This window comes from Varroa jacobsoni, unplaced genomic scaffold (genome assembly GCF_002532875.2).
Source record: "Varroa jacobsoni isolate VJ856 unplaced genomic scaffold, vjacob_1.0 scaffold_64, whole genome shotgun sequence".
Classification (NCBI taxonomy): domain Eukaryota; kingdom Metazoa; phylum Arthropoda; class Arachnida; order Mesostigmata; family Varroidae; genus Varroa; species Varroa jacobsoni.
In genome coordinates, this window is record NW_019212966.1 from 24,857 (window position 1) to 50,841 (window position 25,985).

At 42.7% G+C, this 25,985-nt stretch overlaps 1 protein-coding gene across 4 annotated transcripts in view; it reads right to left on the reverse strand.

Annotated features, from left to right (window-relative positions):
* LOC111261912 (rho guanine nucleotide exchange factor 28) overlaps positions 1-25,985 on the reverse strand; it is a 94,108-nt gene that overhangs the window by 19,321 nt on the left and 48,802 nt on the right. The window contains exon 9 of one of the 4 annotated variants that reach the window (XM_022835821.2): positions 3,136-3,720. The exons of 2 other annotated variants lie outside the window; for them this stretch is intronic. In XM_022835821.2, the coding sequence (XP_022691556.1) occupies positions 3,622-3,720 (99 nt within the window). In that variant the 3' untranslated portion in view covers positions 3,136-3,621. Of the gene's footprint in view, positions 1-3,135; positions 3,721-22,826; positions 23,767-25,985 lie in introns of those variants that run through there. One more of the 4 variants, XM_022835785.2, reaches the window with a different exon arrangement.

The following is a 25,985-nucleotide window of genomic DNA, read 5'->3' on the forward strand; positions in this document are numbered from 1 at the left end:
TTATAGTTAGCCCTGACTAACGCCGAAGTGCTGAGAGACAGCAGACAACAGTTGCAACACGCCGTAAATCTCAGCTAAGCCAAATAATATTAAGCAAATGCTACGTTAAACGTAGCTGACTGAGTCGTCTGTTTCATCGCCAGATTACAGTTAACATGCTCGAATGCAGATGTAGCAACAATTGATAAGTTATTGCTACTTTCACCGGCCATATATACACGTGTTATCCGTATCATTCATATATGGTTTTTTTTGCCTCCTAACAGTGTCCTATATATTTTTGATGAAGATGTTCGGACTATCTACGTTTTCTCTAGGACTGCTTTCTGGAAACACCCTTTGAATTCAATGGATCAGCTGTAGAAATACAATGGCTCAGCCATTTAGAAGTATGAAATTATGGGCGCTTTCAATAGTTTCAGGACCATATGTCAGTTCATCTTCTTCCGCACGCAAAGGTGTGTTGCGACTTATATTATATATGTAGATGGATGTCAGAATCCGCTGGTGCTTTTAGCAAGCCTTGGAGTAACCAGAGCTATTCACATGTTATACGTTTGTATTTAAATCAATAAAAATAAACCTTTCGTTAACATGAGTAAGTCAAGTTTTATTAATAAATCCAGTTTTATGTGCAGAATCTTGGTAAAGTTTTGTCCGTTTACCCGCTCATCTGTTTTTGTGTCAATTATATTATATCTAACATCAAGGAGCTAATTGTTCGAGTAATAAGTAACTTAACTTAAGCTTATAATAATACTCCTAGCTTATCTTTTTCGGAATTTTAATACGTACACCGCTGAATACCTATAAACATTGTATTATACCTTAGTACCTATTACTATTGCGTTATTTTTGCTGGTTCTCTCTCTCTCTCTCTCTCTCTCTCTCTCTCTATATATATATATATATATATATATATATATAATGCTATGGAAAGTAGAGCAACGTTTAAGCGTTCGAAACCTAGTGTTTATTTTCAAGCAATTTATGTCGGAAGACATAGATCGTTGATTAATATATTGTATAGCCGATGGGATTTAAACCCACGTTCGATCCGAACCATCTACTTTTAGACCGTAAAGTACGTGCACATTTGTTCTTAGACTTTAGCTACCCTTCCAGCCTGGACAGAATCCTTCTACTCCTATGGCTACTATCCTACCAAACGTGCAAGCTAAACTGCGCCTTGTAAAAAGTCAATACTGGACTATCGTCGTCTTCTCGAACACAACAACACGATATAAAGTGATGGGAACCAAAACGACGGTCCGAAGCTGTGCCGAGCAGTCCTAGGGGCATAGGCCATAAGATAGAAAAATCTCGAAGCTAAAGGCAATGTAGTGTTCTGGCGGAACACCGAAAGCCCGTTCGGCCATTGAGAGCCTTTCTTGCATTAGGGACTACTTACACAGAGGGCTTCCGGGCCGAATGCAAGTCCGTCGCTCAGACAACGCGAGCAGCTCGACTGGCGGACTACTACACTAAAATAAGTGGCCTTTGAATCTACCGGTGTGACTCCTATCAATTACCAACAGTTCATGGTTATGCCAACTAGTAGTCTCTGTTCTATATCAGACTCCGAACTCAGAAAACCACGGAAACTCAGAAAGATCAGCTTCTTTTTTTCTCTGTCCTCTACACCTCCAGCGCCTTCGGGTAGCTGAACCAATTTTGGAAGAACTGAGGGTTTGATATATTTAACAAGAAATGGGACACAAGTTACCTTGGTAGGCCAGTAAGACGCCAGTAACCACTGGATTCGATATATGGTGTTTGCCGACAATGGATTAGTGCAATGAGAAAGAAAAAGATCACTTTGCTTGAATGGAATTTAGAAAGAGAGAGAAATGTATTAGAATGGAGACTAAACCAGGCAGATGACTGTTAACGGCAGTACTTCCTTAGAAGTAAGAAAAACTGTCGAATAGCGAAAAGCTTGAACGTGAATTAAACAAGACATATTCAATATGGAACGAACCTCTACTGGACAGAAATATGAAGAAACTACGTAGGCATTGATTAGATATATCTCCACAAAGTCATGCAAAAAGACATATTTGTATTACATAAGCTGAATGTATGCTTGTTCCAGCTTTCAACTGGCCAACTAATCGAAGCTCATTGTCACTTCGCTTAGGCGTTCATGCAATAGTAATAATATGCAATTTAGAGCTCGAAAATGGCTATCAAGCCTTGATTGCCCCCATGATCCTACCTGATGGTTCTTTGTAGACTACAATTCAACAAAGGAAGTACTAGACTCCTGCCATTTCGTTCCTGCTGCTTTAAAGTCCTTCGAGCTGCTAAGTTATTCTTTCAAAAAGGAAATTAAAATTAATTTCGATCATGAGCATTTCAAAGGTTGAATTCCTAAGGAAATATATGACCACCGTCTTAATGAGAAATCTAGAAAAGCATTTGCTTTCACGACGGCCGCCGTAACGGGTATCATAAACAATCTACCCAGTTACATCTTTACGGCCTTTCTATCTGCCGGTACGTCCTGCGACCGCCTAGACCACTTCCGATTTCACGCTATTATTGTACTATTTCTACATGCAGATCAAATAACCTAACTCTCTACAAAAAATCGGTTGAAATGCAGCGCAATATTTAATACCAGCAGGCTGTAGGTGGTAGAGGACTTTGGGGCATCGGAGAGCCGTCTTGTTCTGAAGGCATTAGACTACAGGACTATACGTAGATGCTGAAAGGGAAAAGCGTGAAATGTGCAGCTACTGAAGGCAACGCTAGGGAAAATGGAGGCACTACCGGCTGCACCAGTTCTCAATGGGCTCAATGAGCCTATTTTTGTATCCTGAGGTATTTCTTATCTCTTGTTTAATTTCCAGACCACTCTTTGCCCACAATGTCGTACGTGGGGCCGAGAAGTGATCCGGTTGTGTGAGGACAGGTGACTCGTGTCGTGCAGTCGTCTTCGTCATCATATGGGCGCCGACCAGCGTCACCAAATCGTTCTCATTCTAAGATATCTGAGATTAACGCGATTGGTTTACCGAAATACCGTAATGACAATAGAAACAACATAGAGAAGATGAAGCAAGAATAACTTTTGTCTTTTTTAACATAGAAAAAGTAAAAGTAGCTTGCTATAAACGTTTCGACGAGATTTGAGATTTGAGCTTGGAAGAATAAAAGCAACTTCCACAAAAAACAATTTTTCTAAAACTTTAGATACTAAAATCAAGAACAAAATTACACGGATTTTAAATAGGCTGTAGCAGGAAAAATAATTAGACAAAAGTATCATATCTTTCAAAAAAAATCGAATTTTCTGAAGGCGATATTAAAGTGTCTATAATGCTAATGACAAAAGTGTATTTTAAATATTTGTACGTGAAACGAGCTAATATTTATCAGATTTATACGTATCGATGATTTGAGCCATAGGTTTTCTGGCGAAGTGATACTACTCTAATTTCCATAATGCCGTACAATAATGTTATGACACACTGTATTTAAATAAAAAAAGTTATTGTTTGTTTAAGTATATGAACGACGCCCAACAGGATGAATTATTTACCCATCATACAATCGAACTTGGTACAATATTGTGGTCTGACGAAGCTAGAGACATCAGGAGGTATTGACCGGCCATCAAGGTAATCTGGAGGGGTTGCAGATTGCGTTGGGGAGTGGATTTGTGCTTGGACAGATAGAAATGATTCTAGCTAGCCGAAGCTCAAAGATACGAGACTGCAAACAGAGCATACCTATGTTATTAGATGAACGAATCCTTAAAAAACTTAATTTTACTAGTAGCATGCTTTTTCAGCCTAACTCAAGGTACCTTATCCACCTTATTGTTAGCCTTTTCCTTTCTGCTTCGACTGCTAGTCAACGTTGTTGCAGGCTGCTATCGCGAGACCATGTAAGACAATACAAGAAAACTATACAGGTCCCACTTTGGAAACTCTCTATAACTTTTTAATCATATGCACAGTATGAATACCGAACCTTGGGTCTGCCTCTTTCATTACTTGCAGCCACGCGACATTGTGTCCGGTGTCCATTGGCAAAGAATTGTAAAAATTACAGAAACTTATTCCATAAAAAGTTCACTTTCTTGAAGCTAATTTTAACTTCCTATTAGTGTCAACGAAATGACAAATTTCTATGCAACGAAGGTTCCATCATCGTCCTGAATCTTAGTCCTAAGTGTTTACCTTAACGGCAATTTGTTATCTTAGAGAAGCAGGCTATCTTTACGACTATTTTAAGGGTGGTCACAGTGTCTACAGGTTGTAGGATCTCTCGAAGGGGGAAAGGAAATATATTCGAGGTATCAGTGGTAGCCGCTTTTCGCCAACCTAACAGGCGTGTCTATAAAATTACGGATAACCTTATCCATCAGTTTACAGCGTGATCTCACTCTCAATGTATTCTACATTATATGCTTGCACTTATTCAGATGGTCGAGTTCGTGTTAGTTAGTCCGAGGTCGAGAGCTAAGGGCGAGATTGTAAGCGGCCAGGTGAATCGAGATTCTGATCTGTAGTATAGTGAAGTCCCTCTAAAGCTCAAGAGACAAATAAAACCTCGACCGGGACATGACGTTGACCTACTTATAAGCGAAGAGTTACTAACCAGTTCTCGCTAGCGATCTCCATATGGCTATGTACGAAAGTGAGCAAACCGTACAAATGAAAGACTTCCGTCACAGAAGTCATAGTTCTATAGAATGAATGAAATGGTAATAACGTAAATATCCAGTGCGCACGAATCTGAAAACTTTCTATTAAGTGACAGTTTGAATACATTCTAGCAGGGTATCCCATTAACATCTAGCTTAAGATAGACAAAACATATCAGACGAACGTAACTCACACGGTGTGGTTACATCAATCAGACGCCCGTGTTCAGGTAAGATTGTTGTATCAGTTATTGCGTTTATACAAGCCTATACGTAACGCGCGTCCAACATGAACTAGCTGCATCTGACTCTTGCAGCATTGTCGCTTGCTGTTAGGCCCCGTAACGTTTCAGCGATCATAGTGATTCCGATAGCGTTGATGTTGACAATTACATGGAGTTTTTTTTTGACAGGAACACCTTTCGACATACGTATGCACAGCGTAGGCAACATACGTCACGGGCAACAAGAAGTCCTGGCGGGACTTTTCCAAATACTAACGACGCAACTCTGCCGTTAAAGCAAGGACGGCAGCAGCAGTAACGTACCGCAAGCTCAACAATTATTTCCCCCGTTCGAAATGCTAAACCGATACCGCGGCGACCTGCATTATACTGCGAGTCGCTTCCACAGATCTATTGATTCCATATAGCAGTCTATGCCTATGAACAGTACAACGTTGATTGGTCGCGCCATGCACTCGCAATCTGTTCTATAGTACTTCACCCCAACGATCGGAGAAAACGTTCCTCTTTATATTCAATACGTGACTTCATAAACAACAGCAGTGCGTTATGCGCTGTCATAAAGAACCTGTTGTAAAATCTGCAAATACGTGTGCCATGAGTCTTTCGATTCTGATGAGGAAATTACTTTTGAATGTCACGACGTTGGACGGCTAAGTCTTTGCTTGACAGGCTGATGCTACAGGTACCGCCAACGACGCACTCAAAACAGCTGTGGATAAGGAAAGTGTTATTTCTAGACGATGGCGCCAACAACAATCAATGACTACAGCAGGTGTTATAGCCAACAGCCATTTGTTGGCAGTTAACAATGGACGATAAGGATGAATGCATATCACAACTTTACAGTATAACGATCTCCTGCCTGAGTGATGTGAGAGGTGTTTTTCTACTTTAAGATTTTTTGAGTTTTAAGAGGATTTGACATCAGCGGAATGAATCACAACATTTAATACTATATTGCACTTCTAGCCTATATCAACTTTGAAGTCAGTCGTTGATGCTTATTGATAAAAAAATGATCCTACGATCTGAAATTTGCAAGTCCAGGTGTAAGTGAATATATAAGAATCATCCATATTTACGTCACACGAAAGTCGATTTAAGCCTGGGCATCGCCGCCTGTCGTATGAATGTGTGCGAAAAATGAGCATAAAATTAAAAAAAACATTTTTTTCTTTATGATTAAAAAATACCTGCTTCGCTTAATTCTAATTACGTTCATATCTGTTCTGTTCCCTCTTCTTCCATAAACTGTATATACATATGCCTTGTTTTTATGGTTCTGTGCATTAAAATGGCTACTGTAACACATAGACGAATCAACATCGTTCTTTGTGATCAGCACGTTCTTTGTGATGTAAATAAACCGCGCGTTCATCCGCTTTAAATGATGACGATGATTTTTGTCAAAATAGCAATTCGTCCAATGGACGAGTGAAATGGATCTGAGCAATACGCGGTTTACTATAAGCAACTTTATCTGTTGAATTTCTTCCGCATAGACCATGAGCTGAAAAATCAACGAAGCCTGTCATCGTTTTGTTGTGAAGGGAAATGTCGCTCTGGACTTTATACTTCAATTGCTTCAGCTTGAAAAGTACTTATCACGTGAGACTTTATATAAGTACTCTTGTTGCTCTGTCTCATGCAGCACTCGAACGCCTCATTTTAACGAGAGAAGTGTACCACTATTTTCCCCGACGTTAGCAATTAGTGTCTGTTTGCCATTTGAGCGATTTAGCGAGAAAGGCCGGGACTCTGCTGTGGTTCGGGCTCTAAGGGTGGTAGTCTCAGAAACACAACCCAAGTCAGCAAAAGTCTATCTTTTGGATACAAACTAAGAAAAAAATATACTGTTTGTATACGTAGGTATTTATGGAGTAGAGAACAGACCGAATCTGGCTGCATGGCAAACGTTTCGTGATAGGTGTCTCTCTGGAAAAAAAATTACCTTTGTTTAAGTGTATCGATCTGTAATATACTTATCACCTATTAGACCAAAAAGGTGAACTACAGCGACAGTAAGATCGAAAGAATGACACTAAGCTTCCTATATTCCTTGAACAAGCGATTGTCTGGGCAGTTTTCTCTCATTTTGAGCAAGATTATTGACATGGCAAACAAACAACATGCCGTTGTTTGTTTAGTACTTACCCTAAGTTACAATTTTCTTAAGTGACAGATAACAAATCAAAAGAGAGTTGCAGCTTTGAAACCAAAGTTGAATAATCACGTATATATAATTTAGTTGACCGGGTTGAACCGTTTACTCAACCAGAGGAGATATTGAAGGTCCTAGCTATTTGGACCCTGTATCCGGTCCTCACTTGTCGTCTCCTTACTGTCGTTACCAACCACTGAGCGACTGGAGTAGCGAAGGATTGCTCGTAAATGGATAAATGATACTTGTACCGCGATTAAAGAACAGCTTGGCGGAAGAGGGTAGGGGAACGATAGCCAAAGATTACCATAGAAGTGTAGGCCGCCCTTGCATACGCATCCTTTCAGTGACTCAAACAGAAAATCTTTGCTTTGGAGTTGGCATCAATACAACCCACCTCCATGTAGCGAAGTCGTTTAGCATACCAATTAGACATGAGGTTGTTCTAACTCTGCTACATGAGTTTCGCTCTTTTCGTGTATTTTTTTTTTCATTAAGGTCGCATATCGAGAAACCTGTCCTCGTGCATCTCAAGCAGTGAAACTGGAAACTCGGACGGAACAAAAACAAGTGGTTTTTCCTTGGCCCTTTCATATGCAGCAAACGACTGACAGAGACGCTCATTTCGAGCGAGCCCAAGTAGCGCAAATGGCCAGACAAGCCGCAAGCGACGGATAAGCCCAGCTTTGATTTGTCGTACTCCGCTCTTGGCGCAGCCAGATCAAGTAAGATGACGGAACTTTGTTTGACTTACTTGTCGCACGCAACGCAGCCGAAGTTAATTAACAGCAAAATTTTAGCCGGACTAAGCCTTATAGTGGATGCGCGCCAAATTCAAAGGCATTCTTTGATAAGATACACCTCTCAATATTAAGGTGCAGTGGTGTGCAGTTCATTGCTGAAAAGAACCCCTAGCCGATTGAAACTCAAGCTATATGACTGACGCATTCGATATACTAATCATAGAGAGAACGTTCGCTTTCCATAGGATAGAAACGTCCATACGAGAATTACTAGTGAATAAGTGCAACTAATTTGGATAAACTCAGGCACATATGCCCTATAAGAAGACCTCTTATTAGTATGCGACAGACTTTCGCCCCTATATAGCACATCTGTATGAAAACGCACTCTCGAATTAGGATACTTTCAAACACACAGCCGTTAAGAAACAAGCTGTAGGAGTCCTCTTTAATTAAAACTCTTTGTGAGAAATAAACTCCATTTGTCTATAACAACATAGTGGTAGCGATCTGATGTACAAACACCAGCCTAGCCTGACAGGCCAAGCTGTGCATCCTGATCGAAACTACCCTTTTCACTTATAGGTCAATTTGAGTTTCATGGAATCCATCATTTCAATAAGAGGAAATTTGCTATCCATTGCCGTTTTCATTGCAAAAAGTACTTTAAGCAACTTCAGCGCTTAGGTACGGTTAGCAATGCTATTCTTTTTCTAGCTGGCACCTTCGTATCTTAGTTAACAATAGAAACATATTCTATGCATAACTCGAGTGTTACTAAAACAAGTTTTAGTTTGTTTAATTGGTCCCACAAACCCCACCAAACCGCTGTTTATCTATCCATCATGAGCGTCTTTTTTCGCAGGTTTGCCCCTCACCTAAGTGTACATCATCCGCGAAACGCTGTGCAAAAGCGGCCTATCGTTCAAATCATAACACAGCACAAGCACAAGAGCAGCGGCGTGCACCTAGCAGCCAAGCGAATTGTTACTTAAAGCACTTTATGGCGCACTCGTTCGTTCTATGATTACTACAATCAATTGCTGTTGTTCGACGGGTCACAGATAATTAATACATAAATGCGCTAAGATTCGGTGGAGTTTTTCACTCAATTGCATCACTCGATTTTATGCTCTTCACGGTCGCTGTTTGAAGAAAAGTCTTATAGTCATGAGCGAGCAACATCTTCAACAGGCTAGGCAGATTTTACTAAGCAGTTGTATGAGCTGCTGCTCCTACCGCAAGCGCCAGCCTGTGATGGAGCGGCGGCCCATTCTATGGCCTTTTCCCTTTTGTTGTCTTCTGTTAGCCGTTTGTCCTTTTCGCTGACAAGTGCTGCTGCTACTGCTGCTGCTTCTGGCAGAATGCGGAGGCGAAGCCTTTTCTCACTAAAGAACATGGTCCTTGCTGCTGCGGATCGACAAGCAGTTTTCGCAGTAGTCAGTCATGTATCTATGGGCCGCGACGATATTCTCTGCACACGTTGCCAGTCAGGATGCACTTCCCGCGCGAAGCTACCCCTTAACTACGAAGCTGGCTGACTAGTCAGCTTCAGCTGACTACAATGCTGGCAGTGGATGCCTCTTTTCACAGAAGAAGGACTGGACTGTACTTACTTGGCTACTTACATGTGCGTATATGCTATGTATATGCGCAAAGTTACTATCTTTATCCCTCAAGCATCTTTCCATTTGCTTTGAACAGCCCCAGCAGCGGATCTCTAATACCCCAAACCTCTAACACCTCCCAAAGCTGAAAGTGCTTCTGCCCTCACACTAAACAAGTCCCGCCCATCGGTATTATAGTTTGTCTTCTGCCAAACTGAGCTAGAGCTCTGCTGAACAGCAAAGACCAGTCCGAGACCAAAATACTTCATGACCTTCACCACTGCAGGATCCAGCTTCATACCCAGCCCGCTGACGTCCCCCGCTCATAAGTTAGCTAGGTATGAGGAGGCAGATGGGCACTTAGTCTCAAGGCCCATGACCCTTTACAAGGAAAAGCTCTGTAACAATACGACTGTCAGCCGACGTAGCGTGGTAACAACCACACAGGCTGAAACTGAGGGCCGCTGCAGCTGTTTCGGACTTCTTGCACACGCTGTCTTACAACGTGCGACGACGCAAGGGTGGGTCACAAGGATTCATTGGGATATTTTTAACAGATACTTGGTGTAATGGCTTAGCTAAGGGAAAGGAGTAACACAGTCGAGGCCAAGGTTCCATATACCAGCGCTCGTGTTTCTGGAAATCGCCGATATTTCAAGCGAGGTCGTCTCTGCACTACATTACCACGATTTCTTTAAGGTGTCGCCTTTTCGGCATATGGCAGTGCACAGGTAGGTATCTCTTCCCCTAATATATTCATGTTGTTTCCATCATCATTTGAAGCGACCGGACATATCGTATGCAGTCTGCTTGAAGCGAGTGAGTGCGCGCGTTGGAGTGGCAGAAGTAATTTTTTCAAGTAGTGCACATGCGTACTTGTAGAATATTAACAAGATCGATACCGTATTGAGCGTTTACTGTGTCAAAACTGGGTCGTTTCATTAAGATTAGCGGCCGATTTTTAGCTGGCCGAGTTGCGAAGCAGAAGGCGCTTCTGCACCAGTTCGATAGCAATTCGGAGCATGTAAAAGCTGCGGCATGCATTAGCTGTCATCATTATGTGCACTAGTGCCATACACAGCAGGAAAGCTTATTCTATTTCAGTTCTGTGGTATCGTGGTCTAAAGACATGGAGCCGATAAACCCGCTGATATCGAGGTGGAATATGCAAATCGTTTCGCACTGATGACCCTGGTTGATTCCTTTGCAAACCCTCATTCGGTACGTAACAAACGATACGTCATTAGTCGTGTCGTCATTGAGATGCCTTCGTTGTCTGTGGCACGTATCATTTTTCGTGACTTAGCGACCAGCAATTCTGCGTTTCCGCAACAGCGCTCGTTATTTTTTATGGCAAAAAAAGGGAAAAGCGATAATTAATTCCTCGTTGTCCTACCTAACCCTGCTACATCATTTCGGCTCTTTACTGCTCTACTCGGCAGAATATTTCAAAAAGCCAGCCCTCGAAGGAAAAATAGTTTACGGTCTACTTTATACGACGTTTCTTTGCACAACCAGCAGCCCTGGCTAATCTGGCATAGGTCTTGCTCGAGAAGTAGGAGACCAGGTTTCTTCCTGACAACAACGACAAACCAGCGGATGCTGTGCTTTATGCCTGAGACTATGCGACGGCCATGTGTTCACCCACACCAATTCTTGGCGTTCGTTGGCCGGTGGGTGCTAAAATTGCCAAACTGGACAAATTGCGCTGCTTTACGTTGCTGGCTGACGGTCAGTTTCTTGCCATTTCCTATTCCACCATTTACAGCTGATATCCCTCTATGGATGTCATGAATGACGACAATGAGGACCGCAACGAAAGGCGGGAACAACGACAAGGCACCAAAAAATGTCAGTCTCTGCGTCAGACACTGTCGACGATGGCCAACAAACAGACGCATCGTTGGTAACCTATGAAAACAAGGTCTTCGCTGAGAACAAGACCTCCACAAAATTTTAAACAGCAAGTGGCTAACCGACTGAGCGTCTGACAAGGAGTTGGTAAGCTACCAGAGATCGCGCGAACACGCACGGCTAAATTAGTCCAGGAATGTTGGCACGTTTTCTAGACAAGGCGAAGTTACGCGATGGACACTCGTAAAGGTGACAGCAGCGAGAGATAGCAGATAAACGAAAAGAAAGAAGAAAAGGATACGCTGTTACTGAGCGACTGCTTTTGCGAGCATAGCGAAAATCAGAGAGGGATTTCAGCTACGGCTACTACTGCCCAGTCAGCCGACAACCAGGCAGCTTGGGGATTGACCATACAGTCAGCAAACCAGCTGGAGTTTCCACGTATCGCGTAGGTTAGCTTCGTCGCCTTTGCCTGTACCGCGGTCGTCTAACACTTACATACCAACACAGAGATACGCATTGAAGCAACGTGGTGTATTGTAGAGCTCGGAAAAAAACAAGGGTACAAGCACAGCCTACCGAAAATTAAGGAAACCCTACCAAAGAGCTCTAGGAATAGCTAATATGCTGTATCAGTTGAGAACGACCGAGGACGCCAAGGAGACAAATAGAACGAACCGTTTCTACAGATAGATTCCTGCTTCAAAGCCAGCTTTGTTCCAGCGCTCCAATATCTCAAAGTTGCTTCTGTTGTTTCTTCTCGGAAGGCCGTACCGCGGCCGCGCTCGATCGATTCGATCAACCCGTTCATAACATAATTATGTGTAAATGCATCCGTCGAATGGGGTTGCTGGGTCACAGAAAGCAGTCACCAGTCTGTATTGGCTGTCAGTGTATCATGGAAACAACCCAATAACACTAATCTGGCTGAGCCATTAGGTACTCTCACTGTAGTCGACACAGTGGCAAATAGCTAAGTTCGGGTACTTTCAAACGGACATTAGCAGACCCAATTAGGGTACGGTGGAACTGGACCGACCCGAATGCCCGTCCGAGGCTTCATCCTTGGGTAGGCTGACACAATTTTGCCAACTGCTGGAAGCGCGCATGAGAGCACGAAGGAGACTGCTCGATGTTTGGCATGGCGATCTACCCAAAATGCCAACTGCCCATTCAAGACTAATCCAAGCTAAACGGAACTATCTAGAACGTTGACACTGCGAGAGCACGACATGTATCGAAACGAAGCCATGTGAAGCCGGAAACATTACTATGTCGATGACTATGAGCATGTGCAAGCAGACATGAGGGTACAATAGAAGCCCAGACGCAGTCTACGATAGCCAAGTAAATCATAAAGTATGCGCGCTCAATGAACCCCAACTGGGCAAGGTGCAGCCTTGCAATAATTTGCTTCTCATGACCGCCTAGTAGTTCGATTCTACGTAAACCTCTTTGCACACTCAGGCAGAACTTACCTCCACACTGAACATGGCCGTGCGAATTTCGGTCCGCATATGGCTGTGTTGGAGTGCAGTTGCATCCCCAAATACAATTCGTTATTAGGATATTTCATACTCTATTTGCACAAGATCTCTCAAGTTCTTCTATCAACGGCTTTGCCTTCGCTACTAGTAAAGTGTTAGGTAGATTTTAAGGTATAAATCAATAGAATAACGGTAACATCTTTTACTATATCAAGTTGAAGCCAAATTGGGTTGTATAACATGCAATAGCTTACGGTATGATGGAGGACAGCGTACTCGACCGGTTTTGCCGACCTAAATCACGGCCTATATGGATATAAGCCCTCGAAGCAAATGTAATCATTTGCTAATTTTTCGTCATGTAAAACAACGATGTCAGTCAAATTTCAATATAGCCTTAATGCACCATAGGGAAAACGAGTAGTAACAACGGATTGAACCAGCAGTAGTACTCTGAGAGTGCTCGTACGATTACCTTACGAAGTGATCGATTGTGAAGATCATAACTTTAAAGCAGCGTAGCTAATTGATCAGGATATAACTTACAGGACGCTGGACGTGTTGGACGGTATCCTATTTTCGAAACAATTCGCATATAAATAGCAGTGCTGTTTGCGATTCTGATCCTCTCACGCAAACCATTTGCAGTGCATCGGAAAACGAAAAGATGATTTGACCAGGTCTAAAGGCCTGGGTCATTATATGATTTCGCCGACGGACCGACAGAGAATCGAAGCTCCAGCGCTGTTGACGGTTTCACATCCAGCTATACTTTATTTGTATTCGGCGTGTAACTTGCTTGTTATCGTGTACCCGACGCCACTGGCGTACAGTGACTCCGCGTTTTTGCTCTGCCACTAGCCCCAGCAGGGTCTAGAAACTTTGTGTCGACTATTATTGCCCGTAGGGCAGCGTTACCAGGGGACGCGTGCTAGCTAGCTAGCTAGCAACAGGCTCCCACAGGGGGTATAGCTGCCGCGAGTAGCACCTTTTTTACCCAAAGGTGCCATTGTTGTTTCCAAAGAAAAATGGCATTTGTATGGTGAGCTTTTCAAGTGCATTGTCTGGCTCGACATCTCTGTCAACAATAGAAAAAGCAGTTGTCGCAGATAGGCGAAACGGAGAAAACGACCACAGCCAGCTCCGTGACCATAACGACGAGCTCCCATAACAATAAACAAATCTACTGCTATCTTATTAGGCGTTCACACGTGTTTTAGTCGTACGCTGTGAAATGAGGTCCTCGGAAGTGCCTGCCGTCGCAACCTGATGGAAGGGTAAATTAAACATAGCGGAATCGTCACCATACATACTCGGGTTCGAGGCTCTCGGAGACATCAATGTTACTACAAAAAGTAGCGCACTGTAAATGGGGCAAATGCCCAAATATCGAAAAGTGGCTAATTCTAGTAAGGAACTTTTCTAACAGTAACATTTCATGCCACCAGCGGACGCAAGATCACTCCGCACTCAGATTATCATCATTAAGCATCATAGATCACTCTATAAACATGGCACTACCATCCATCTAGATGAAGTTATTTTATTGTGAAAAGTGTTCGTGATCACAGGGCATGCCTAGGTAATCGATCTCACCTCTTTTGATTATATAAAGGGATCATAATTGCACAAATTCTATGTAGCAGAAACTTTGCAGACAGAACTACAAACGTGGTCTATTTACTTTGCCTGTGTCCTCATGTTCACTGCCTTGTTCATTGGCTCAAACGCCTGTAAGAAGATTATTATTCTATTGTAGTGCCTACAATTGCTAGAACAGGGTGCAGCTATTCTAGGGCTGGCCATAACTACGTGTTATGGCCAGCCCTAGAATTACCTTTAGTCCCGGCCTTCAGCTGAGCTAACGTTAATTCTGCAAGACAACTCCCAAAAGCCAGATTTTTTACCAGAGACGTCCGTGTCTGCAGTATTGTCTTAAAAAAAGGTTTCTGACACCCGTCCACCAGTTAGACTCTCGGTAAACTTGAGTGCTCTTTTCTCAGCAGCTCTAAGGTCCGCTTCGTATTGCCCTCGTAACCATTTTCTTTGTATCCGTACGCTTCATCCATCTACCGCTGTCATCAATCAGCACGTCCCTATTCGCTCTCAAAAACGTATGTCACAACTATTACCTCCTGCCCTACTGTCCTGCCTTCTGGTCGGCCGGCGAAAGTCAACTACCAGATTATCTTTCGGCCTCTAGCTTCAGTCCTGGTTTCTGATTCCTGACTATGTTTATGCACCACTGCCGCTACTGCTGCTATTGCTTTAAGCCACCGTTCCTGATCGGCCGCCAACAGCTCCAGCAAAGACCGAAATTCGAAACCTATTTTGGCCTTCGAAGTGGGCTTTCTACCAGCCTCGCCGCCGATCGCCATCATTCCCATGAACCCCATCGTTCGATGGCACGCGCTACCTCACACCTACCCTAACTTTCCCTTATCTGCTGCCAACGCCTAGAGCGAACCAACGACTAGTCATTGGGCTACCCCGGGACGAGGGACCGCCATTGGAGTCGTTCAGGCGGGTCCCAATAACAGCGATGGCAGAAGCGGCTACTCAAGCAATCTGACACAACGTAATTAATATCAATAAAAAAGGACGGCTCCCGCGTTTGTTTAGGTCTTTTCCTTTTGCTCTCTTGCTACTGCCAAAGTCGCTCACTATTTATGGATTCCCGAGCGAGTTAAGCCATTCGGGTCCCAGCCGCCCAGTCCTGTCTCTCATACCATTTAGTCTTGAAAGCAACGGTAGTTAGCTGTTGTAAGGAATTCTAATAAACTGCTATGCACTCTCAAGAGTCGAAGCTTGTCGCAGCTGCTACTAGTGCCTTTACTTGTGCTATTAGCGACGTTGGCTACATCGAATTATTTAACTACCGCTGGTTGTGGGGCCTGAACCTATGTTGAGTGGCCGATACACGTGCACGTTACGTTAACAGCGTGCTCATCGTGCCCCTACCCAGTTCACATCGTCTAGTCTACACCAGTACGAGTTTATATAAAGACTTGCGCAGACATTAGAACACACGTACCAGGGCATGCCAATGCCCTGTAATGTACGCCTGCACTGAACAACCCAATTAACTGTAATACATTTGATGAGTGTCGTTATACGCTGTTCGACGATAGGCTCAAGTCAAAACAGAGCCTATTTTCAATGTTGAACTCCATTTGTCAGTATGTCCACCGCGCTCAAAACGAAATTGTGTTGAAAAAACAATGACGCAGCGCGTCAGAAAGCTACTGTTTCTAACTAGTTAACATGAACTATATATGTCAACTTGGTTCGATGCCAGGGTGTGATCGTGGCGTACTGACGTTCTTGATACCTTGTAATGATAGCTTGTTCATGATACCTGGTAAGCGAGATCTTCGCTTGGTCTCTTTACTTGCAAAAATTTGGCTAACAGTGAACCCCGATGTTCATCTTAGCGAACTAACCAGCCTTCATATTAGCAAGCGCTTAGCCATCTCGAAATTTCCTCGAAAGAATAACTGAATCGAGCTTCTATAAAACTGCCTCTTAAGGTACCCTTCTGGCTTTTCGCAACATTTTACTGCCTAAATCGGCCGAAGTCTTCTGCTGCATTTTGGTACAGATCACATTGACATAAAACAGCGAAAAAGAAAGCCGAGAAAATACTCGGGGGGTGACGAAGTTGAGGTAAATCTGTTCGAGTCATTTCGGCTTCTTTACGATCATTCACAATTTGCATTCGCTGAGTGAACTGGCCTTTTTTCTGCTCCGGTTATTCTGCCCGAACTAAAAGGAAGAAAGGAGAGCGCTCAGCTCTGACTTCGTCTGATTGCGACAATCGATGATGTATTCGCTTGCTATCAATCAAATAGCAGAAGACTGGTACTGGTGATATTGTTCTACTGGAATATATGGGTAACAGCGTGCGTGCAGCCATAGTGAGGATAAGCGTGACGTCGCGTCATGACGGCACTGGCAGATAAAAAGCACTGCTGATAATGAGCTAGTCCACCAGATCAAGCAAGTGTATTTGGCACACCTGTCTACTACTAATCTCTAATGATGAAATAAATGACTGTCGTTTTAATGGACAGTTACTTAATCTTAATTTTACATGACTGCCTGTCTTGTACACAACCGACACCTCTATCTGGGCTGTATGTTTGGCCAGTTGTATAGGGCAATAATTACACGTGTGGCTATCTAAGTATATGCGTAATGTCAGAGATTTTACTGGCTTTTCTACAAAGTTATCAATACTTAGTTCACGAACACTTACACATACTTTCCCACACCCGATATTTCTTTCTGCTATCGTATTTTCTTATTATTAAGCCCATACAGATGAATGTATGTATGTGTGCCCCATTTTCTCTTAATCCACCTCTAGGTACTCTGATAAATGTCACGTAAGTATCAAGTGACCATCGTTACTACTCCTCCGGCTATTTAAATCGCGTGTGTTTCTCAGATTCAGCTCGGATCAAATGTGTCGCAGTTCTTCTGCACACCTTTTCTCCTCGTACTTCTTAAATTAGTGTTGTTGTTGTTGTTGCTGCTGTTGTCGTTATTATTGTTGTTGTTGTTGTTCTCGTCTTTTTATTCCATATGTATTTTTCGTTGTCTCTCAAATATGAAAGCATCTAACGATTTTTCCACATGACTCTAGCCGCTTCGCTTTCTCTTATATTCCACAACCCATGCACGCGATCACCAGATCGCGCAACAGGAACTAGTCGGGCATACCTTTACCTTTTCCTTCCAGTACTGACGGCCATTGATGCTGACACTGGTGGATAGATGTTCCGTCATAATTATTGTTTTTGCTACCGTTATTACATGTGGACGTGTCCCTTTCTCGTTATTTGGGCCTGTTCAACGGTTACTCTTTCTACCCTAGTTCTGCTAGTGGTGTATAATACGTTTTACAGATAAGAAGGCGCTGTCGAACGGAAAGGACAGGAAAAAAATTGTTATAGAAGGAAAGATGTACAGAGGAAAAAGAAGGGGGACAAAAACAGAGCAAGCCTCGGCCACAGCAGGAGCTTTGGTTTTGCTGCTGGGAACAGAGCCCTGAGCAATGCAGAAAGCACAACGATGCCTACAACCTCAACATGCGTTACGTAATGCTCGGATGAATGGTTCAGTAACTCAGCGCAGAGCGAAGATACTCGTTCAGCAGCTCATCCAATTCGGCCATGAATCATCCCTTTGTATCTCTCTGTATCTTCTTCGGCGAGAGCAGCTGTCTAACACTTATGCAGTTGCCAGAGCTTGTTATTTTTTCCTCAATTTCTTCTCCACCCTGCATAAAATGGGTTGACCGACCGGTTGTTAACCGTATGCTAGCGATATAACTAGTTTTTATCTGTTAAAGACATGTCTATTTCGGCATGTTCACGCCTATGAACATACGTGTAGTGTATATTGTATGAATATATATGTCTTCGTCAATATCTATAGAATTATACAAATGTGCATGGTAAGAGGATGAGAGAAACTTCAAAACTTAATTTTTAGATCAAGCAAAGGTATTATACAGCACTATTACTGCACAGCTTTATCGCTTTTTCAGTTTAAATCGAGGCCAAAGCAAACTAGGAACACATGCCCACAGGATCTTGGGCAAAGTCCTGGTGATATTTATTTATAGAGCGCGTAAATATGAGAATTGGTCGTAGTTTAGTGCTGCACCTCCGTAGTGTTGTCGCAATTAGATCGATGGCAGGCGAAGACAGACCTAAGCGATGGTCCTAAATCAAAAGCTGCTGATTTAACCGGTTTTATAAAATGATCATGCAGAGTAGAAATTAGCTGGTTTACACAAAAACAAAATCAACAACAAATAGGGAAGAAAGTATACTTTTGAAACTATCCCGATCATCGTATCAGCTCGATCCTCTGGAGCTTCGCGCCTCCCATCGTTTTACCAACACGATCGCCACGCATCTCAATATATTTGTATGCTACTAAAATTTCATAATTTTGCTATGTTGAACGTACCGTAGTTGATAGGTCATCGATAAATTTTGTTGCTAGTACAATACATAAGGCCCTAGCTTCTCCGGTTCGTTTAGTTTTTCTATATACGAACATATAAGGGAATTTTATGTGTGCGCCATAAAGCAGACATGGCGTGCCCTGCAAAATTCACGATCACAATGAACGCAACTTAGTTAGCCGAGAGCTAACAACAGTAGTACTATGATTCATACTGTTGTTCCGTAAGACATCTGTCGTTGAGATACAAATACCAAAACGCAAATGATCTCGTCTCAGCAAAATCGTATAAGCCAAAAATGTCGTCCCGGAACGCAATGTCGCGTAGCTTCCAATGGATCGTAACTATACGGATAGCAATTCTGCCTATTTACTTATTCCATTAACGCCCAGGATATGTACGTATAGTTTTTTCCCATTGCCTATTTTTTCGACTGTTCATCGACTAGTCCGTGGTCTTGGTTCCTGCGTGCAGGCAAGCATTAGAACTGAGCAGTAGCACATATGTAGGTTCAAACGGTTCAGGTATGTTAATTTTTTGGGCAGATGTACAGAAGGGTGTGCACGTTCGGCGTATGTAGCTATTCTTAAGGCTATTTGCCTTCTTAAAGCCGTTGGTCAGGTTTTGTATCTGTAGCTCATACGAAGTGGCACATAGCATTGGTAGGGGTCGGAAGTTTTGGTCCATGTCGTTTCAGGATTGACGACTAGGTAAAACAAATCAGGTTTAGCGGAATCAACGGTAGGCCCTATGGGCGTTAGTCCATTACCATCCAGCCACCGTAAGAAAATCCCAAGAGAGGAGTCTGTTGGCAACTGGTAAAGAAAGCACACTCCTACCACCTACTCGTTTTATATTTACCGTACTCAAACATAAAAACGACGAGTACTAGAAACGGCCGAAGACAATAAAAACGAAGCGTTGATTATAACGTTGCGTATAGCGAGAAGGGGCGTCCTTCATAGGCCTTATTTCTAAAGTTGCGATCTATAGCGTATGATTTTGTAGTAGAATAGGCCATATTTTCAGTAGGATGGAGTGCCTGTCCGATCCTAACGATTCACTAATGCCTTTGTACACCCATTTGCTTTCTAAATAGACACGGCCTATACACTGACAGTCCGCGTTCTGTGCTCTCTACTTTAGGCTATTGACTTAAATTACAGTTTGATATATAGTGATACGATCCGTTACCGATAGGTACCCAATACCAGCCGATGTTACAGGCCAGCTTTTTTCACACGTTTTGCAGAGCCTATTACGAATAGTTAGCCAACAGAGAAGCAGAGAACGCAGTCGGTTGTGTAGTCAATTCCAGCCAGGATTGACACATTGAGGTAAAACGGAAAAGGTCTTCGAATATAAGAGACTCCTAAACTATGACTACTGTTTGAAATACTAGTGCGAGTGGCTCTTTTGTTTCTGCTGGAATCTTTGCGTTGCGTCTAACCTCCTAGCGTAACGTAGGATCAATTAGGTAAATGCTGTTTTTTCGTCCTACAAGCCAACAGAAACAGAACAAAGGACGGTGTGGTTCATAAAGACTAGTAAGACCCTAACATGAAGGCCACGAAGCGATGAAAATGTAATGTCTTGCCTCTGCCATTCTTCTGTGCGATACGGCTAAGTATTAACCCCACCATGAATAGTGCCGAAAGCAAAAACGCAAGGTAGCAGAGACGCAGCGAATATCTCTCTATGAGCAGATACGCTATATTTCTCGTCCGGTCAACCTTCTACGAAGACCTACCTGGACGCGGTCCACTGTTTCACCGGCTAAATGGGGTCACTACTACCCAACGCATCGTTAGGGCCGACCACCACCTTTTCAGCTTGTTCGACATGGTAGGTCGTCATTTAACTACTCAATTATTAAGAGTAGGTAAATAATCTACGCAAGGCCTTGAACGGCGTTGTAATTCCCAATTAAAAAGAAAAAACAGAAATTCCTTATTAAAGTCCTTTGACGCGATATATAGCTCATGCAAAGCTTTTTTGTTGTCCTCTACAATAACTGTGCTTGTAACCTACTGAGGCGGCCAACGAAAATCATTCTCAATCATGCTCAATGTTCATCCTCTGCTCGAATGATACCAAAAAGGTCGCCGGTAGCTTGCCTTGTAAGTGAACCTTAACAAAATGATCGTTCGGATTCAACGCCCGCACATTCACCACTGTTAGGTTGTCTCTGCCGAAATAATCTCACTTTTTTATTTCTCAGAGCTTTTCTACCCGTATCAGTACGGCTCAGACTTTTCTCCGGCCATCACCGGTTATCGTATTCATTCGCGTCTATAGTTATCGCAGATCGTTCTAGCTCGGATGGAGCGACCTGATTCTTCTCGACACCGTTAATCTTGTTTGTTTTCCTTTTGTATACCTTTCACTTGCGGAGTTCATGCTTTATTGACATATATAGTGTATGTGTGTCTGCTTTGGCGTACGACGCGTAAACTCGCGAAGTTCTGCTTCGCTATAGAACAATATGTTTCCATTTGTTTCTGCCTCTACTATATTTAGTAAAAGAATATGGCATAGGGGCTTTATTTACAGGCAGTTTTGTCTCTGAAATCGCTACAACAACCATAGGACGTCATACGTAGAATCGCTATATGAAAACGTGAGTTCTCATATGATCATTTAGAACAAACAAAGAAACAAGCTTTAAAAATGCATGTTGCCTCATTGCACTGGAATAATTCTATGACAAGGTACCTGTATGTGTCAGCTCACGTATAATTATGCCACTTCGTCATATCTGTCACGTATGTTAACTAGACACATCAGTGACGAAACAAAGCGTGACACATGTCAGCAGAATCGGAAGACGTATGCGCAGCGACCGTGCGCATGATCACACAGGGGCTGCTTGCGTAGGGTCATCACTAGCAAATACACATTGATCATCCAGTGTCTGCTGCATGCGTTTCTCCTAAGCAAATGCCCCTTTCCACAACAGCCCGTTCCTTCCTTTCCCTGGTTCGCACCCCTATCCTGGTTTCGCTTTACGGAAGTGGCAATGACCAGCTTCTTTGTGTTTCTCCACTACTCGACTGCGTCGCATCGCTTCGGCCAGACCGAAGCTGTATTTAGACGGGTGCTAGACAGGTTCTTCCGGAAAGCAGGAAGAATCGCGAAAATCGCACGCGTCAGATGCATCAGTATCGCCTGTAACTGCTCTATATTTGTAGCGCGTCCTTCAGAGTTCGCTTGAAGGCCGCTTCCGCACGGGACGACGGGCGGCAGTGAGCGCAAGCAACTGTGACCAAACGATCTGTCCCGGCTGGCTGTTGCGATAAGACCACAGGAACAAATCACCAGTCATAGGAACTGACACAAAGCGGTATATAACGGTATATGTAATTATGAAAAGTGAAAGCTTTTAAACAACTAATGCGTTGTTTATACTAAGATGTTATGTTACGTTTACATCTTTTATCTAGGATATATGTATATGCTACAGAACGATATGTCACTTACTTTGACAGCAAAAACTCTTCAGGTTACTATAAAATAAGAATGAACGCCATCTTGTTTGCTTAAATCTCAAGCCCTCTATCAGGGTAATGTAAATCACTAGTTACACTGAGATCAATCTCGGCCGAAGCGTTAAACATATGATACTCATACTCATCGATAGGTGCTTCTCCATATTGTTATGGTCCGATTAGACAACATCAGCCGATACACACAACGCCTGTGCGATACCGTTGTAGTCAAGATTTAAGAACAACGGCAATTTCGAATAGAATTTGTCTAGTTAATAGTAGTTGTAATAATAATAACCATACACATTGTAGAAACTGTGGCGGCAGCACCATCGGTGCTGTCATCGTGCCGGTATCGACAATCCCTAAAAACACCCTAAAGCCTTCAACCGCAGAAACGTATCGGCGACCTATCGCCATAATACTGCTACATGAACCAGGCTGATATTTCAAGCAACGTTTGAATAAAGTATAATCTAGACGTTGTCTAAACATGTTTGCAGCTCAAAGTTTAAGCACAGGAGTTCGGGACTGAAAAGCGGCCGAGTCGGATTTGACGGACGACGAAGGAGACGTCGTACAGCATACGACAGGCGTTTGCCAGCATGAAACTGCAATCGGCCAGCTTGACCAGTTCGTCCTACTACGTTCGACTAATTTAACCTATTGGCACATTTCCTCCGAGCTCTACGTTGCCACCTGGGCTTTCACGCGGCTCTGACAAATAGGTATGACAAAAGTATAGCCAAAAGAGGAGTGCGAGTTCACATGGAAAAATACCCAAAGGTAATACGCGGACATGTCTAACTCCGAACCATTGCATGAGCTTAATCCTAATGTCTTCTTGATGGTCGTCAGGTTAGAGCAAGGGGCAGATGGACCGACTAGGGTTTACCACGTCATGTATAAGTTGGCATTATCAACTACAACTTATATGATGCACCATTCGATATAATGCGCAGACGATGTTACGTCCTATTAGTCGAAACCACCTTCGTTTGATTTCCGTTATCAATTGAAAAGGTGGGCACGCATGCAATGGAAAAAATATAGGCTAAGGAATCATGAATCTTTGATTATTATAATGTTTCAACCTATGAAAAGATATAAAAACATCATCTAAATATGCGGGTTTGACAAAAAAGTATCATCGTTCCCTCTTTCTTATGTTGAGCACACGAAAATTCATCTATCTTCGTACGTTTATTCCAATCTATATATATATATATATATTCGTTTATATGTACGGCCCTACCCTACATCCGCTTCCGTTCCGTCCTCATGTCGACTGCTGATCTCACTCCATATCTCGAACACGGCACTCCTATTGTTGCGTGTCCAATAGTATAATCTCTGCTCTGTTGATTCTCTTTAGCTAATCATCCGGCTTCAACAAAGTCGTCTCTCGTTTCGCATCGGCTATCTGATATGCCATTATTCGGTATGACCATGAGCAGAACCCTGCGAGGTATTCTGGACACGTTTTTCGTCCTGATTCGAAAATAACCACGATACTCTCTAGACCGAAGCTTCGCATGTAGCTAAAACCAATAGGATACTGTTGTATAGTGTTTATTTATTTTTATTATACTTTCACCAGAACAGTCGATTTTTCAGGGGAAGCTAACTCGGATATGCATGATCTATAGACTTAGAAAAACTTAGTTTTTGACATTCGAGGATCCTGAGCCCCTCCGAAGGTTCGCCCTGAGTGCGACTAGTTTAGCGTTTTAACGTTAAAAATACCATATGCCTTATTTATTGACATCAAGCAAATGTCGAACGGTGGTACAAGTTGAAAAAGGTTACTTCTCAACAGCGAACCCCAACGACACTTTCTTCTACGACAGTTTTTAGCACCGCCGTATCTTCAAAGATATTTCCGCATAATATAATAAGCGGATTTGTGCTTTGGGACCACGAAACTATTTGTTTTTGAGAAAAATTAAGCATCGCAGCGCCGTAATGACCGAGTGGCGCAATATAGAAAACGTTGAATCTTTCTCACTCTGCATATACGAGGCCTACCCCGTATACACACTTCACAACGAACAAAAACAGCCTCGAGAGCATCTGGTATACTTTGGAAAACATCACGAAACGACATGTACAGTTATTCTGCAAGGTCACCCTATAGATAGGCTGTTCCAAAAAAATTTAATTGGAACACCCTTATCCGACAGCGGAGTGGCTGATACTGCCGAGTTTACTCTCGGCCATTTATTTTTTATTTAACCACTCATTCAATAGAAATGGTGAAGATAACAAATGTTTACTTCAAACCCGATGACCATCATCGTGATACCATGCCTTGATCAGAGTTTCCAAACGGATTGGTTTGGCACTACAGAATAATACTCTGTCCGTTCTAACGTTAACTGATCATTTCTTACTAAAATATCTTAAAAATAAAGTTTGCGACAGAAAACCAATTGAAAAAAAGAAAGGCTTTCAATTCACGATTGGATCAATAACCCGCGGTCACCACCAGTGTAGTAACCGTATTCATTTTTGTTGGAAGGAAAAGCTTTACATTTTGGATTGTTCTGCGGTTGAAGTAATAACATGTATGTAAATAAAAACTGAAGTTATAATCGTCTAAACTGTGTATACATTTTGTTGGGACACCCTGCATATATAAAACTTGCCTATATGTATATATATATTATAGGTAAAAGTTAATTTAGATACATTCAAGGAATTTCTAAAATAACGCACAATTAACAGACTAAATTAGAGTGATATTTACATAACGCTATTGGCTGTCTACGACCCTGAGCTGACTAAATGTGATTAGTGAACAATGAATTTAAAAGCAAAGTTTAAGTTCCTCTATTTCGAACGTAAGAGACCTACCAGCATCTCCAATTGGTTTCTCCCTCTTACGCCCGTACATCATGCGGAATACGCGATGGCCATAAACATGATATGGGTTAGTTTATACCGCATACCAGGGAAGGATACGGTGAAAGGATCGCGTTGAATAAGAAAGATCGATTTTGATGACACTACCGAATAGATTCGAGAAGCGTTCGCATGCTCCTAATGGACATTAAAGTCGCTTCTTGTTGTTATTGAGGCATAGGCCGAATGAGAAACGCCCAGGGCTGCCAGGTATCTTGGATCCATGATGATCCTGTACTATGCTGTGTGTCACGGATCTATTGGAAGAGCAAGTTATGTCTCTGTCGAATGGGAATAGGGCTAGAACGTTACCTACAGACCTTTGCTTAGAAGGACCCGCGTCCCAGAGGCCACGGCTCTTGTACGCGCCAATTTAGCTCGCCATCGGGCATCTTCGATAACCAAGTGGTCGCCAATCTTCAATCGCTATTATCGCCATAGATAGAGTAGTGTATTGTGTGTAGTTGTAATTTAGGACTGATTGTTCGCCTGTATGTTAGCTCGACCCATAATTATCATACATTATGAGGGTCAACCAGCCAAGGAGCAACACTAATGAAAACGAGGCGTCTCTTTCACCGTTATGGGCCGCCTTGTTTTTTTACATTAAGCTCACTTTCGCCTAGCCTTAACACTTCATCGCTGATGTCCGATGCTAAAGCCCATACTACACCTTATTGCCCTGCACGGCCTGTCAGCAGGACAGTATCCGTGCAAATTTCTATGTATGACAGTTCTTAGACTGTGAAAGTTCGCACAGATACGACGTACACGCAACTCTTTTGTTTCAAGACAAACAGAACCCTTTTACTGAATGGCATCTTTTTTTCAGTTGTTTCTGAACAACGGTAACAGA